At 45.9% G+C, this 15,951-nt stretch overlaps 1 protein-coding gene across 1 annotated transcript in view; it reads right to left on the minus strand.

Moving 5' to 3' along the window:
• Positions 1 to 538: 538 nt before the first annotated feature.
• The window catches only part of CAPN13 (calpain 13), an 85,052-nt gene continuing 69,639 nt past the window's right edge, over positions 539 to 15,951 (minus strand). The window contains exons 18-23 of the mRNA XM_007971045.3: positions 14,631 to 14,699; positions 12,281 to 12,356; positions 10,236 to 10,364; positions 9,147 to 9,202; positions 8,533 to 8,590; positions 539 to 1,001 (exon numbers count right to left, since the gene is read on the minus strand). Coding sequence (XP_007969236.3) covers positions 8,564 to 8,590; positions 9,147 to 9,202; positions 10,236 to 10,364; positions 12,281 to 12,356; positions 14,631 to 14,699 — 357 coding nt within the window. The 3' untranslated portion in view covers positions 539 to 1,001; positions 8,533 to 8,563. The remainder of the gene's footprint in view (positions 1,002 to 8,532; positions 8,591 to 9,146; positions 9,203 to 10,235; positions 10,365 to 12,280; positions 12,357 to 14,630; positions 14,700 to 15,951) is intronic.

Below are 15,951 nucleotides of genomic sequence, written 5' to 3' on the forward strand. Positions count from 1 at the left end.
TCTGACCCTCTCGCTATTCAAAAGCATTAGCAAGAGGGGCTCAACTCCTTAAGCAGGCAGCTATTCGACTTGAAATGACTATGAAGGCTTTACAACAGTCCCCGTGGATGAGGTCACTTGGCTGCGTGTTTGGTTCTTGTATACAGCCTGCAATCACTGCTGAGCACTGCCCTTGCTCCTGGCATGGGTTTGTGCATGATGATGCAGCCCTGCCCACACTATCCTGTCCTCTGACCGTGCCACTCAGAAAGATACACTCAGCAAGCTTCCCACCTTCCTGTCCTTTTGACACACCCATTTGCAACGATTCCCCTGCTGGGTTGATGCATCCGGAAATGAGCTTTCCAACTGCAAATTCTTTCGAGTGGATTCTGACTCAGTTATGCTGTGGAATCTCTTCCATCCTCTGTGGGCCTTGCCTTTTTGAGACACCTGGTGACCACACCGTGGATGAGGAGGGAGCGAGGGAAGCATCTGCCTTGCTGGGTACCTTTCCTCTTTTCCAAGTGTATTTGAGACAGAACTTGAATGAGAGACCTTTATGGGAAACATGTTTTATTTTTGCCATTTAGCTGTGAAATCATCGGGATTCAGACATAAGATAGTGTAATTATTCTGCAAACACCCAGTGGACAGCTCCCGTGTCACCCATAGCACCCGAGGGTGGGCAAACTGGCTCATTTTAGCTCTTCCAAGAAGTGAATCCAACTGGTGACAGGTGACTCAGAGGCAACTTCTCTTCTCCTTTCCCACAGGGAGACATCTCCTGCTTCATTTTCCAGGGCAATGTAGGCTGAGCACATCCCAAAGTGCTCGGATAAGCTGCTTGGTGGCCACAGGCTTACCAGGGCCTGGGCCAGCCAAGGACCGAACCCAGGCTGTTGGAAGACAGCTTGGACTCCGTTTCACACAGGGCCAGTTTAGATGTATCACAACCACAGTGGGCAGAACAGCCTCTTAGAATGAGAGACAGATTCTTGAGTGATCACTGGGAGCTTGTCCTAGAGAAAGACACGGAGGCGCAAATGCAGAAGGCCAAGGGTGAGTAAAGAAACTTCTTCCTTTGAGTGACCACAGAAGAGGGTCCCCATTCCAAAGATGCGGTTCTGGATCATCCTACAGTAGAGGAAGCACTGGTGCTTCCTGCTGGCAAGGCTGACAGACCCCAACATGCCCATGGCCCCTTAATGGATGTTCCTACCCCATTCTTCAAAATTCCTTAAAGGGCACCCCCACACCTGTCCTGCCCCAAGCTTGAGTTCATATCATAGCCCATTTTAGCACCTTGAGCGCTGGCACTGGAGTGGAGGGAAACTTGGGGAAGAGATGTTCTTCCCATCTCCAGGCAGGTTGGAAGGGCTGAGGCCAGGGGCTGCTATGGTAACAAGAGCCCTGAGCTCTGTCCCGTGCAAGCTCCAGACTTTGGGCTTCTTCAGGAAAGTGGTTTTTCTCAAGTGCAGGGGGTTTGGATTAAAGTGACATTCGTGCATAGACACGTTTTCTGCAATGATCAGTCAGCTGCCCTACCCATTGGGTAAAGAGGCCTCAACTCTTCTTCCCTGCCTCCTTCCTTCTCTCTTGTCTCACAGACTACTTGCTAGTTTGCCTATTTTTTTTTTCATAAAAATTCAGTCCAAGATACATAATTTAAAAATTCAAGGAGTGCTACAAGGCACGAAGGAAAATAGCAGCTTCTTGTCCCATTTCTATCCAAATTCCCCTCCCTAAACTCTTTCTTCTGATGTTTACCTCCATATTTCTAGGTAATATGCTTATGCCGTTAATTCTTGATTTGTCAATTTTAAATGCCTATTGACTTCTTATGATGGAAGATGGGGCGAGGTTGCTTCTAGCCCCCTTTCATATCTACAACTTCCCTCCTTCCATCCTTCTAATATATTTATGTCACATTTTTGTTAAATCAATATTCCATTTTGATTTTATTACAATTGTATGTGTACTGTTCACTGCTGAATGAAAAAATACTTTAGGATCACATTTTCTTTCTTCTGTAACTCTTTATTCTTCCAGGAGTTAATAACTGCCTCACTTTTTTGTCTGCTTAGTTTAAGTCGTTATCCTACTAATTCTTCCAAAGCTCTCTAGCAGAATTTCAAAATCCCTCTGAACATTATTTTTTCTATAATTAAGCAATCTGATCAACGATTGCTCCCATTTTCCCCAAAGGCTGCCCTCCAGCTTCCCTTGGGATGGCTCACTCTCTTGCTCTGCTGCACAGCGCTGGTCCTTGGACTTCCCTGCCTCTGTCTAGTGTTGGATCTTCTGTTACCTGGATTCCAACTCTTCCTCCTCCTTGGTTTATCCCCTTGGAGTGTACATGTCAGTTTCCCATTGGATACATTTTTCTTCCGAAGCCAGCTCCAGAAGGCTGGACACCCTGGCATCTCAAGGTGCCTGGTAACCACCAGGTGTATGCTTGCCAATGGTGTTGAGCATTTTCACGTCACCAGAGGCACATCCAGACTCACAACTCTCAACTCACAAGTATAGGAGAGTTTAACTTAAACTCAGACAGTTCCATCTGCCCCGGGGTGTCAGTCTTCAACCCAGCATCTAGTCAGATCTCTCAAAAAGAATTTCTTTTGATGAACAGAATGAGATGGGAGAGATGGATTTACTAGGCTAGAAGCAGACTCATCCTGCAGAAAATGGTTGTTGGTCATCAGTAAGACCAGGGTCACTGTTGTCATATTTCACCTAAATCCTGCAGACTAGGAGAAGGTGTCCCTTTCCTCAAGAAACTGTATTTTTATACAGTGGGAAATTGTTATAAATACCAATTTTGTTAGAATAAGGCATTTTACTGGCATATTGACAGTAGATCAACACAGATGTAGATGACATTAGCTAGACAAACTCTCAGCAGGGTGTGATTTGCCATGTATTAAACCTCTAGACTGTGAAATCAATTAAAATCAATACAGCCTCAAGTGTCCAAGGAGCACAGAGCAATGAACTAAGTATTAGCATTCTTTCAAGTATGAACTTCATATTTTAACATATTTTAATATAGGTATTGCCTGCAATGTGACAACAAGGCATACACTTCGTTTAAAAGAAATATTTTTGAAGGGAAGAGGGGAGGAGGGGTTCAGCCCAGTTGCGTATACCTATAACCCAATCTGCTAGGTCAGAGGAGAGCAGATGGGTTGAAGATGAGAACAGAAGTATTCTCACAACGAAAGTATACCTCGACTTGCCCAGTGAGTCCAAGGGCAGATAAAAGACGTCTTGTACACAGTTTGTAGGGAGTGACCTGGAAAAAAAGTAGACTGGTGATGGAGCTCCAAAAACCCTCATCTCTGGGAGAAGCTCGCTTAACTCAGGACAAAGCCTTTGCTTGCTCCAGTGACACTTTGTAACACAGAGGATCAAGTGAGCAAGGAGAGGGACTCACTGGATTGAATCCTGGCTAACAATGAAAGTCTCTTTGCTGACCTCGGAATGTTGGAACTCCTAGAAGAAAGAAACTTTGTAATAGCAAAATAAGGGAATATTGGATAGAGTTGAAGTGACCAGGACACTTTCAACTTTTTCAAAAAAGTGAGGGAAATTTTCAAATTTTTCAAAAAAGTGAGGGAAAAATAGGGCTTCATAAGATAATATGGGTCATGATATGTTAGAGATAATAACAAGATGATATTAACTATCTGCCTCCCAGTACACCAAAGGGGAATAAAATAGAAAATAGCTAAAATAGCAGGAAGACTAGGGTGTAAATTAATAGCAAAAAATGTTGGGATGAGAACAAAACAAAGGAAGGTATAAACCTGAAAGAACAATTTCTTTCAGTTATTTGGGAGAAAGTTACCAACTAGTTTCTCTTTGACAGGTGTTTCGCTTTGTGCTAAGGAAATAGCAACAAACAAGACATACCCAGGCTTATAGTCTAGCAGAGAATACTGACATTAAGCAAGTAATGAAAAGTGTGTTAACTCAGCTAGCTACAAATAGAAGTGAACTTCCTCAACCTGGCAAATGGTATCTATGAAAAACACACAGTGATCATCATATTTAATAGCAAAGAACTGGGTGTTTTCTCCCAAGGTTAGGAACACAAGGTTGTCGGCTTTGTTCACTTCTATTTGGCATTGTATTAGAGGTTCTAGCCAGGACAATTAGGCAAGAAAAAGAAATAAAAAGCTCTATATTGGTGTGGAAAAATAAAACTATCTTTACTTGCAGATTACATGATTTTTGAATATATAAAGTTCTAAGGAAACTCTTTAAAAATATTGGAACTAATAAACAAGTTTAGCAAGGTTGCAGGATATAAGATCAATATAAAATCATTTTTATTGCTGTACACTTGCAATGAAAATCTGAAAATAATATTAACAATTTTATTTAAAATTGCATCCCAAACTACAATAGTTAGGAATAAATTTAACAAGGAAAGTGTAAGACTTCTACACTGAAAACTGTAAATCATTGCTCAAAAAAATTAAAGAAGATCTATAAAAATGAAGAGACACATGGAACAAAATATTTTATATTGTGAAGATACCAATATTTCCCAGATTGACCTTTAGATTTAATTTACTGTCTATCAAAATCCCAGAAACTGATATGTTGATTCTAAAATTTATATGTAAATGCAAGGAACCCAGAATAGCCAAAATAGTCTTGAAAAGTAAAATAAAGTTGGAAAACTCACACTTCCTGATTTCAAAACTTACGATAAAATTGTAGCAATCAACACAGTGTGATACTGGCATAAGATACACATATAAATCAATGGAACAGAAAGTTCATAAATAAATTCTTATATTCAACTGATTTTTGAAAAGGGTTCCAAGACAAAGAAACAGGAGAATGAATAGTTTTTTTCAGCAACTGGTGCTGGGACAAATGAATGAATGCAAAAGAATGAAATTAGAACCCGACTTCATACCATATAAAAAATGACCTCAAAATGGATCAAAGACCTAAATGTAAGAGCTAAACTATAAAACTTTTTGAAGAAAAACCAGAATAGTTTGACCTTGGGTTGGGCAATGATTTCTCAGCTATACCACCACAAATATGTGACAAAAGAAAACAATAGATAAATTAGACTCCATCAAAATTAAAGACTCATATGCTACAGATGATAGTATCAAAAAAACTGCAAAGACAACCTGCAGAAGGGGAGAAAATTTTTGCAAATCACGTATATAAGGAATTCGTGTCTACAATATACAAAGAACATCTACAACTCCTCGGTAGTAAAAATATAAATAACGCAGCTTAAAAATAGACAAAGAACTAAATGAACATTTCTCCAAAGATCTACAAATAATCCATAAGCACTGAAAAGATGCTCAAAATCATTAGTCATCATGAAAATGCAAATCAAAACCACAGTGAGATATCACTTCACACTGTCTAGGATTGCTATAAAAGACAATGACAAGGGTTGCTGAGGATGTGAAGAAACTGGAATTCTCATTTGCAGCTAGATGGTGGGAATGTAAAATGGTGTAGCTGCTTTGGAAAACGGTTTGGTGGTTCCTCAAAAAGTTACAAATAGAATTTCCATATGATCCAGCAGTTCCACTCGTAACTATACACCCAATTGAAATAAAAACATATGTCCCCCCAAAAATCTGTGCACAAACATTCATAGCAGGATTATTAATAATAGGCAAAACTAGAAACGACCCACATGTCTATCAACTGAGGAATAGATGAAAAAAATGGGGTATAGCCACAATGAAATGTTATTTGGCACTTAAAAGGAATGACGTACTGATACATGCTACAACATGGATGAATCCTGACAACATTATGCTAAGTGAAAGAAGCCAGTCATAAAGGACCACATGTTGTATGAATCACTCATATGAAATATCCAGAATAGGTAAACTTAGATTCAGAAGATAGATCAGTGGTTGCCTCCAGCTAGAGGGTGGGACACAATTGGGAAGCAACTGCTGTGGGCATGCTAGATGGGCATGGGGTTTCTTCTTTGCGGTGATAAAAATGTTCTAACAATCATGTTGTGGTGATTGTTGCACAACTCTGACTATGCTAAAAACCACGGAACTCTATACTTTTAATAAGCAAACTGTACAATGTGTGAATTATATCTCAATACATTTCTTTAAAAGAAGGAATGGACTACAACCAAGTGTGTTGAATGTTATGACTGGGGAGGGGTGATATGTGAGTGAATAATATGGGAACCCATAACATGGGAACCCAACTGGGCTAAGACATAAAGGATCAGGAGTTTGGTGACTAATAGCCAAGACAGAGCAGACAGTAAGGCCAAAGGCTTGAGGCTGGGAAAAGCATGGAAAATAGAAGGAAGTAAAGGTGTGATGGTGTGGTGGGAGTAGAGAGCAGGAAAAAGAGGCACGAGTTGTGGTTAGATGGTGGGCAGGGGCCAGAGGAGGCAGGCTCTTGTGGTCCATGTTAATGATGGTAGATTTTTCCTTTGAGCAATGGGAAGACATTGAAGGGTTTTTAAGCCTGGAGAATGTAATGATTGGATTTGAATTTTTAAAAGTGTAGTCCAGCTGCAGGAAATTGATTTGAGGGATACGAGTGGATATAGGAAAACCAGATAGGGAGGCCATGCCAAAGTCAGGGAGAAAGATGATGTCTAAGAAATCTCAACTGAAGCAGTTAGCAGGGAGAGTAGGAAGTGAGAATATGTGGACGAAGAGCTCTTCTGTGAAATTTGGTTGTAATGAGAGGAAAGAGGTGGAGTTCAGCTGGAAGGGGTAGGAGATAAAGAAATTTAAAAGATACACATTTTTAAATGGGAGTTAAATGACTCCAGAAGACAAAGACAGGTTTAGTATTCAGAAGACAGAAGAGAGAATTCATTCAATCAGGCCCTTGAGAAGGTGAAGGGTAATGAGAAACAGAATGTCCTTAAAGGGACGTGCCCTTTAACTTAACAGGAAGAAGGAGGGAAATAGTTACAGAGGAAGGTGGATTTGTAGATTTAGAGGCAGAACAACTTCACCTTCCTGCCTCCAATTCTGTAAAGCAAACCACAAGCCAAGAGTGAGTGGATGTGCTTTAATGATGTGATGCCAGAGGGTGGTGATCAATGAGGAAGCTAGGGAAGCACTCCTGGGGGTGATGATAGGCATTAATGAAAGAAACTGAAGTAAACACAACAATGTCTCTAATATTATACTTCCTTCTGACACATTTTTTAAAAATAGGAAGGGTGGAAAGATTAGTTAAGAGAGAATTGGGACCCTGTACAGGAGAAAAGATAATAAGAGAGAATCCAGTTATTTTGAAAGTTTAAGCCTTTAGGCCCTGTATATCAAATTAGCTTAAATATACAATTGACAAATCATTTTTGATATTAGAAATCATGCAGATTGGAACAGGCACAATAAAACTGAAAATAATCAAATGTTCTGTTTTTAAAAAGGAGTGAAAGGAGAACTCAAGGAAATATGGTTGGGTCAAATTAACTATGATCTCTGTAGTATTAATTTGTGATCATTAGAAAGCATCAAATGTTCATCAGGAAATATTTATGCTAAAACATTATTTATGGAGACAGTGTCTGTCTCTTGACTTCAAGGTACATGAATGGGAGATTAAATACTGTTTACAAAAACAATCGAGTTTTAGGCGATATTGATCACAGGTCGGCTGCGTGGAGAGCTGTATACTTCAAAGGTACATTGGCACATAGAGAATGGTCACCAGGAGGTCTGGATGAAAACCAACAGGAATAATTAAAGAAGATGGGCTTTGGGGCAAAACAGCAAAGGTATCCTCCTTTGTAGGTCGTGCATGTCCAGTATTTTTTTCTACAGTGGTCCAGAGAGTGGAGCCAGCAGCATGAGTAGAAAGTTTCAGGGAAGTAGATGATTGCCTCTAGCTAAGGAATACTTAACACTTGGAGATGTCCAACAACGGGAACCACAACATCTTGAGCTCCCCAGTCCTAAAGGATTCTAGAGGACCGATGGGGCTTCTGCTACAGCAGTGTTGGGATGTGGACTATGTAACGCTAGGGTCTGTTCCATGAAAAAGAATGTAGAGGAAATGACATGAGTGTTAATTCTTCAGCACACTCATGCTAGAGGGATAAACACTGATGCCTATAGATATTCATCATCTGTCCAAAGCTGCACAGTGAGACAATGGTACAGCTGGGGCTAGAGCCCGCTCTTCTCTCCCCAAGGCCTGACCATTTCTACCATTTCTGTTACTCTACACCGTTCAATTTCCAATATTTCTCTTGCCTTTCCTGTGATGAGAGATCACTTTTTTCCTTTGGAACTTCAGTAAAGAATTCTAAACTCTCATTCATGCCTTTCAAGCCACGCCTTTCCATAAAGGTCCATTGATCTACATTGTCTGCATGAAATCTGCAGCATTGGCCTTGAAACTCAAGGGCCTTGAGCAGCTAAGCCTTGGTTCACTTCGGTAAGGGTCTGTCATCCCTGGGGAGGCTCTCCCAAGGAAAGAGTCTTATATGCAGTTCCTGGAGGAGAAGGGGGACTCATGCTCCCAGGAGTGAAGGACTCCAAAGCTACCATGTCTTACCTGAGCTGTGGGATCTGCTTTCCTCTTTGCTTCAGTTGTACATGACCAGGTTCATCCACTGAAAAATAAGCATCATCATTACAACAATTCTTTACACTTGTTAGCTTAATACAGAGCAGGGCAAATGCCATCCTCCTCCCTTGAAAGACCTCAGGCCAGTCTCATCACCCCTTCCAGCTAATTCCAACCCAAGCCAGGTACAGGGTGGGGTTGTCTCACAGCACATCTTCTGCTACTCCCTGAATAACCAGGCAGTGAGACGTATATCTTAGGTCGACCAGTTGGCTGGTCAGGAGACTCTAAAACTCAATGGGAGTAAGTTTAATGTACAGTGAGCTCAGCGGGCTGTCCTTCTGTTCCCTCCTGGATTTATGACTCCCACATAATCCTCTGCTTTATTAAGCTATTGGAAAAAAAATAAAATCTGTCTGCCAAGATCCTAAAGCAGCCTGGCGGCCAGCGATATATAAGGCAGTAATTGGAGGTTGAGGGGACAGCTTGGCTGGCCTTTGACAGACCGTTCAATATCCTCAGGGAAAAAAATGTCCCCTGGAATCAAGTCAGGGGAGGCAGCCTAGGACTGTGCCTGCCCCAGGGAGGGGAAGGTACCTCACCTCCATTTCTGTCAGGTAGAGTCCTTTTCCATCCTTAGAGAGGTTGCGGAAAGTCTCTAGGATAAAGAAGGGAAGGTTTTGACTGACTGAGGAGGGAGGAATCCAGGCAGTTCAGGGGAGGCAGACCTGGGCCCATAAGAAGCACAGGAGGTGATTCTGTAAAGCAACCCCTCCTGCCCCATGGGGTGTGCCTGTCACCTGTCCTCTTCTCTGTCCAGCCGAGCTCTGCACAGGGCGAGTGGCTCAGGGCTCGCCACCTCAGAGGGACTCTGTGCCTGCTCTTCCCGCTCGCCTCTCCCTCTCCCAGCTTCCTTGCACTCCCTGCCCCTGCATCCATCCACACTAGGCTGAGGGGATGTGAGGGCTTGTTATTCTTGCAGTGATACGATTTGGGGACCTCCCTTGTGCAACCAACTGAGAACTGTATGGGGGTTGAACCTCGGGCTTCTTTTTTACCGTCCCAGAACCTTAGTCCCTCAATCGTTTCTGCCCAGCTCACAGCTGCAGGCTTTGTAGCGGTGCCTCATGGCAGGGTGGTGAGAGGATTATGAGTGGGGAGGGGTCTGGCCTCTCTCCCGCAATCACAGCCGCCCCACTGTAGCCCGGGGTTTCACACTAGATTTCATTAAACCAAAGGGTCATGCTGCTAAAAGGTGTGGAAACTTCGGCCCACACAGTTGAATTTCTGAAGCCTGGGGAGGGGCTTCCTACACCCACTTATTCACTTGTGTGTGAAATTCCTTCAGCGAGGACCAAAATCCTTCATTACATAACTGAAGAGCAGGTTTCAATGATAAACACAACCTGGAGAGGGGGACAGCATGATTTCAATTAACCTTGTTCCTGAGAGAGGGGCTGGGCAGGATGATGAGGAAAAGAGACCTGGGATGGGGAACTACAGGGGAGAGGGGGGTGCAGAGGGAGCTGGTCATGCCATCTACAGCCTTGGTTGGTGCCTCACGCAGGCTGCCAGCCCACCCTGCTGCTGAGGCCTCACGCAGGCCTGGGGTGGGGTAAGGGGTGGCCGGTCCTCTCCTGTGTTCTCCAGTCACTGCCAAGGTCTCTGGGATGCCCCTCGATGACACTTACTTGCCATGGCTTCAAGCCGCATCAGGAAGCAGACCAGGCTGGGGAAGCTGACCCTGCCGACGCTGTCGCTGTACCTGAGGGTCACCAGATGCAGCAGCTCACGACTGACAAAGATCCCTCTGAGGAAGTCTGGGGCCACAGGTAAGCGAGTGAGTGAGAGGAGGCTAGGGCTGGGGGTTCCTCTGCTTCTCAGGGTCTGAGAGACCTGTTCAGAGGTCCCGGCAACCTCCCACCAACTCCTCCTCCCACTCAGCCCCCTCCCTTCAGTGTCTTCTCTTTCTCATTGGTTATTGGGCCCCAGGAACCTAGTTCTGGAGTCTGGTCAGAGACCAGGTGAAGATACTGAAGACACTGGGGACACATCAGTCTTCGCAATCATCTGATCATTCCCACGTAATGGGAGAGCTGCTGGGACACCTGGGGGGTGCTTCTAGCCCTGCCTCTGTCAAACTTCTCTCTGCTGATGACCTTGACAACCTTCCCCCCGACCCATGACTGTAGGTAGGTTGTTTATGGATGCCGCTAGTGTAGGTGGGAGTGGCCCCTGGCACAAGGAGATGCAGTCCTAATTCCATCCAGGGAAAAGACTGACCCTTGGCGGGACAGCAGAATGTAGGAGGTGGCCTCAGGCAGGCAGGAGCTCAGTGCCTTGTCATCCTGTGCTTCCAGTTTTAAGCTCTAGGGAGGCACCAACCTCACAGCGCCAAGTACATACTGGCGCACAGTCAGGCTTTGCAAGATTTAGAGAGCCAGTAGAACCCTGCAAACCCAACCATCCATCGTGGGGACAAGCCTGGTGGCCCGTGAGCCTCTGGCAGCCAGAGACACACATGCTTTCTCTGGCAGAGTTAATAAAACATGAACTTGAATGCCTTTAGATAAGCCAGGTCCTCTCCTGCTTGCCACCTTCTCAGTCACCTGTTTTCTGACTGTGAGCTCTATTGCCCCTTTCACTTACCTGCCTGGCTGCTGAAGTCTTATTGAGTTGAATTCGAACAATTTTCTACTTTTTTCTCTTTTATTATTCTGAAGTCATGTGTGAGGTCTTTTTAAAAGATTTCATCTTTAATGGATTCTTAAAGTGTGGTCCCCAGACCAGGGGCATGAGCATACCCTGGGAGTTTGTTAGAAATGCAAATTCCTGAGCCCCACCCAGGTCTCCTGATCAGAGGTGCAGCAATCTGGGCTTTAACAAGCCCTGAAGGGGATTCGGAGGCAGCTGGGGTTTGAGAGTCCCAGCTCTACGTTATGAAGCATTAAGGGGAGGATCCAGGCTACAGCTGGGGGCAGCAGCCTGATCTTTCTGCCCTGTCTCCAGGCCGGGAGCCATGGGAGGGAGGATGATGGAGACTCTCCTTCCGGTGTTAACCCAGGAAAATGTGATTTTACATTTTATTAAAGGAAGGTGGCCATTTCCTTGTGCAACTTTTTTTGTGATCCATTTTCCCCATCGGGACGGTGGAGGTAATGATTCCTGCCCTTCCCAGTTCGCAGGGTAGTCCAGACAGTCAAATGAGATGACGCCAACAGAAGTGCTTGGTGAACCATGGAGCACTTACGCACCCTAAGGTATTATTATCATTATCCCAGGGCTGAAAGCCTTTGCCTACTTGAAGCAGACAGATGCCATTTGATTTAATTTAGCCCCAAACTCTCTGTGAAGACAGAGTGATCATCAGCCAGCCTGTGGGTATTTAACCCTGATGGCCCAGATACTGAGCTGGAAGCGCGTCTCCGAGGCGAGCTCGATTCCTGGTAGGGTATCAATCATGCGGCAGCTATTTTCTCACAATTAGAGCTGTGCTGGGGAGGAAAGGCCTCTGGGAAAATTGACTGGCATGTAAGAACTCGGACGGGGCAACTATGTCTGAGTCTGCAGCCCTGGAGGCCCCCCAGGGTCAGCGTGAACTGGGGAGGACACCAGATCTCCAGTGCTTCTCTCTCCTGATTGCCTGGCATTGCTGTGCCAGCTTTGCTACTAGGGGTGTGGGCATCACACCCACCCCCGGACCCCAGGCACCACAGCTCCAAAGTCCCCATTGTACCTGTATTCTCTATGGCCTTCCACAAGTCCGAGCTCAGGAGGACTCCAGGGCTTGTCTGAAGCTTCTGGAAAACATGCTAATAGGGGAAGAGAAGTAAGAAGTCTGTGAAGATGGGGGAGGTCCTGGATGCTCCTTTTCCGTCCTGGAAGGTCACTTCCCTAAACCTCAGAGGCAGGCATGGTCCCAGCACTGAGGACTGGGAGGACAGAGTGGCCACACCTGGTGAACTGACCATCCTGGCTGCCTGCTGAGGGGCTGTGGCTGCTTCTCTCCTCAGCCAGGCTCTTTCCTCTTCTGCGCCCCCAGGCTGAGCCCTGACACATAGGGCCGTTTTCTGCTTTTGAGGGGAGCGTAGGGCTCTCTAGAGATTTTGCATGGGGTAGTGGTTAAGAGGAGCTCAGGCTTTACAACCAAACTGCTAGGGTTTAAATCGTGGATTATTTACCAGCGGTATTACCTTTAGTGATGACTTAGTCTTCCTAGGCCTCAGTTTCCTCATCTGTAGCATAGGGTTAATTACAGTGCCTACCTCATAGGTTCGTTGCAGGGAGTCAATGACTAAATATAAAGTGCTTGGGGGAGTGCTTTGCACATGAGTGAATGCTCTATAGAAAACATTGAAAGCAGGTTGGAATTGCATCCTGGAGCCCAGCACGGGGGCAGAGGTGGCACCCGGAACATATCACTTTTGTATGGGGTGGTTCTTGCACCTACCCAGGCCTTTTCTACTTCTACCCAATTCTCCCTATAATCCTGGTCAACATCGTACTTCACAGATGAGGACACCGATGCTCAGGCAGGGAACATTTTGCCTTGGATTAGGTGTGTAAGTGCTGCAGGACTGAACTCAGGACCCTAATCTGGGTCTACGCCTAGCTGTCCCCAGGAGCTACTCCAAAGCAAAGTACCCACACACCGGCACATGACTGAGGCAACCGTGGGAGACAACTGCCTTTGCAAAATAGCAGCTGGACAGCTTTTTGGGGGCGTTATTCGGCTTTTGGGGAGTGCAAGGACAGACCTAGAATGATCTCAGGCATTCACTCGTTCATTCGGAATTCCTTCGGTCATTTATTCAGCATTTTGAACCCCTGCTGTGTTTTAGACACTATGGAGGTGCTGGGGAAAGATGGATATGAGGGAACCCTTGCCCTGGGGGACCAGGGGAGTGGACATGCTGGCCGTCGCAGTGCCCTGCAATGAAATTAGAAACCAAGTGGCCCCTGGTTGGGGATCTGGGGATATATAATGAAATAGCCACACAGGAATGCTTTTTTTTTTCCCAGCCTTTAAACATGTTATGAAAATATTTAGTGACATGGCTAGACATTTGATGTATTTATTGGCATTTATTAGTTTTTAAAAACAGATTATACTTCTATTTGGCATGTGTGGGTATACATATTACAAGAAAAATTCTGAAGTATGTTCACTAGGTGTTAATAGTTTCCCTTTGGTTGGAAGATCATGTTTTCTAAGTTTATTTTTGCCCATCTATATTTTCTGTTTTTCTACTATGATAGGTATTGCTTTCCTAATAAGGAGATGTTATTTGTAAGTAAAGTACAATATGATAAGACAACACAGTGTGGCTGGCCCTGACAGATGTGGGTTCAAGTGTTAGGGGCCAGAGGGGTCATGGGGGCCAGCAGAGTCCCCAGGGAAGGTTCTGCAGGGAAGTAGTGGTAGAGGTTGGACTCTCAGGGTAGGTGGGCACTGACCAGTCTGAGTGTGCAGGGAGGGGAGAGACAGGAGGGGCAGGGTGAAGGGGCACAGGTGTGACATTTACAGGAAATAGTGAGTCTCCTTTAGACTTGTATTGGAGTCTAAAGGAGAGAGTGGGATGAGTGGAAAGGGCTTCTCCTGGGCCTCAAATGGGGACCCACTTAGAGGGTCTTGTGTGCCACTCTGAGGGTTTAGACTTTGTCCTGGGAAAAATGGGGAGGCCACACTGAGGCCTCAGGCCGCATCACTGTTTTCAACAGATCCTCTGGCAGATGGACTGGACGGGGATGAGATAAGCTAGCAGGTGTTGCAGTGGATGGAGGGGTGGGGGTTGGGGGAGATGCTAGCGGGCAGCTTTAGCTTACAGGGACAGCATTCTCCTCCCACCTCCAATGCATCCCTCATTCCTCCAAGGCATCCCTCATTCCGCCACCTAACTGGGCATTGCCTTTGCCTTCTAGAGTTGCACTACATCTCCCCAAACAACATGCGAGCTCTCCTTGAGGGCAGGGGTGAGATTTCCTCCTCTTTCATACCCCTGAACCCTGGTGCAGGGTTAGACTCCCAGTAAATCCTTGCTAACTGGACGGAATGAGCGTGCTAGTCACAGAGAATGTGCCCGTACCTGGCAGTGAACAAGGCGCTTCCACAGTCGCGCAAACTCCTCTTGGTCTAGCCGCCCATCCACTTTCAGCTGGGTATGGAGTTAAGCGTGAACCAGTCAGTGTGCAAGGTGCAGAGGGGCTGCCGTCCTGCCAGTGAAGCCGGAGCAGGTCCATCCATCACTAGCAACACAGTTGGTCCACTGTCACCTAGATGTGGCCTGATGCCAGCTGGTCCATTGTCACCTAGATGTGGCCGCATGCCAGCTGGCTCCTGCTGCGTCTGAAAGGGACCTGGCTTAGATTTGCTTCACAAAGAAAAATGGGCAATTGGAAGAAGGAACCTCTGAGGAAAAGAGGCCAATATCACTTGCATCTGAGGGAAGAGAGGGGTCTAGAACACAGCCTCCACCAGTTGGAGTGGGCGCTTTGGCTCCGGAAATTAGGGAGGAGCACGAAGGGGTCATGGCAACCCCAGAAGCAGCAGCCACAGGAAAGCACGTAGAGCCCTGTGCACATAAGTATAGAGGGAATGCATCCCGTGGGCATGTTAAAGCCAGCCCTGGCTGCGCCATATGATGGGTTCAGTGATGACTAATGAAGGGAAAAGCATTAACTTCTGAGAACTGGAAGGGGAGCCAGCGAGTGAGTAGGAAGAAGGCTGAAAGAGACCTGTCTGCTTTGCAGGGGTCCAGCAAAGGTGACCTCCCCTAGGGTTACTCACCCTGGGCCGTGGGGCTGTGAGGACCATTTGGATTCCTCTGTGGGAGATGGGCAGTGTCTCTGACAGATTCCAAAGCAAGGCCAGCAGAGACAGGGCCTGATTTATGATTTCATCAAAAAACCCCTCTTGTTTTACAATGGCCAGCTTCACAGTCCCAATTGAGCCTTGTCAATGGTGTGGGAGAGGGACACAGCGTCTCATGAGACAGCACGCTGCCGAGTGAGGGGCTGGCAGGGCAGCATCTGGGGGTCTACACTCATGGAGTCAGCCTCTCCTGCCTGCCAAATGAGGGGTACACAGGAGGAGGATGGCTCACTGGGCAATGGAAATCAGGAGGAGGGGCAGGAACCTGGGGTTCAATTCTTGGTCCTACACTTGTAGCCATGGGCCTGGAGTGAGCCCCTGAACTGCATCTGCCCAGCCTCTCCCGCTGCAAACGCAGTATGGTAACAATGCTGGGGTGCAACTGCTGTGTAGACCAGGCAGTTTTCCATGTTTTGGTGGTAGTTATCTTGATTGAATTGGGGACTTGTTGAGTAAGAAATTTAAATAATGGAGACTCCTCCAGTGGGAAGGGAACAGGTGAAAGAGAAAATAGTTCCCAACGGTGCTACAAAGGG

Source organism: Chlorocebus sabaeus, chromosome 14 (genome assembly GCF_047675955.1).
Source record: "Chlorocebus sabaeus isolate Y175 chromosome 14, mChlSab1.0.hap1, whole genome shotgun sequence".
Taxonomy (NCBI): Eukaryota; Metazoa; Chordata; class Mammalia; order Primates; family Cercopithecidae; genus Chlorocebus; species Chlorocebus sabaeus.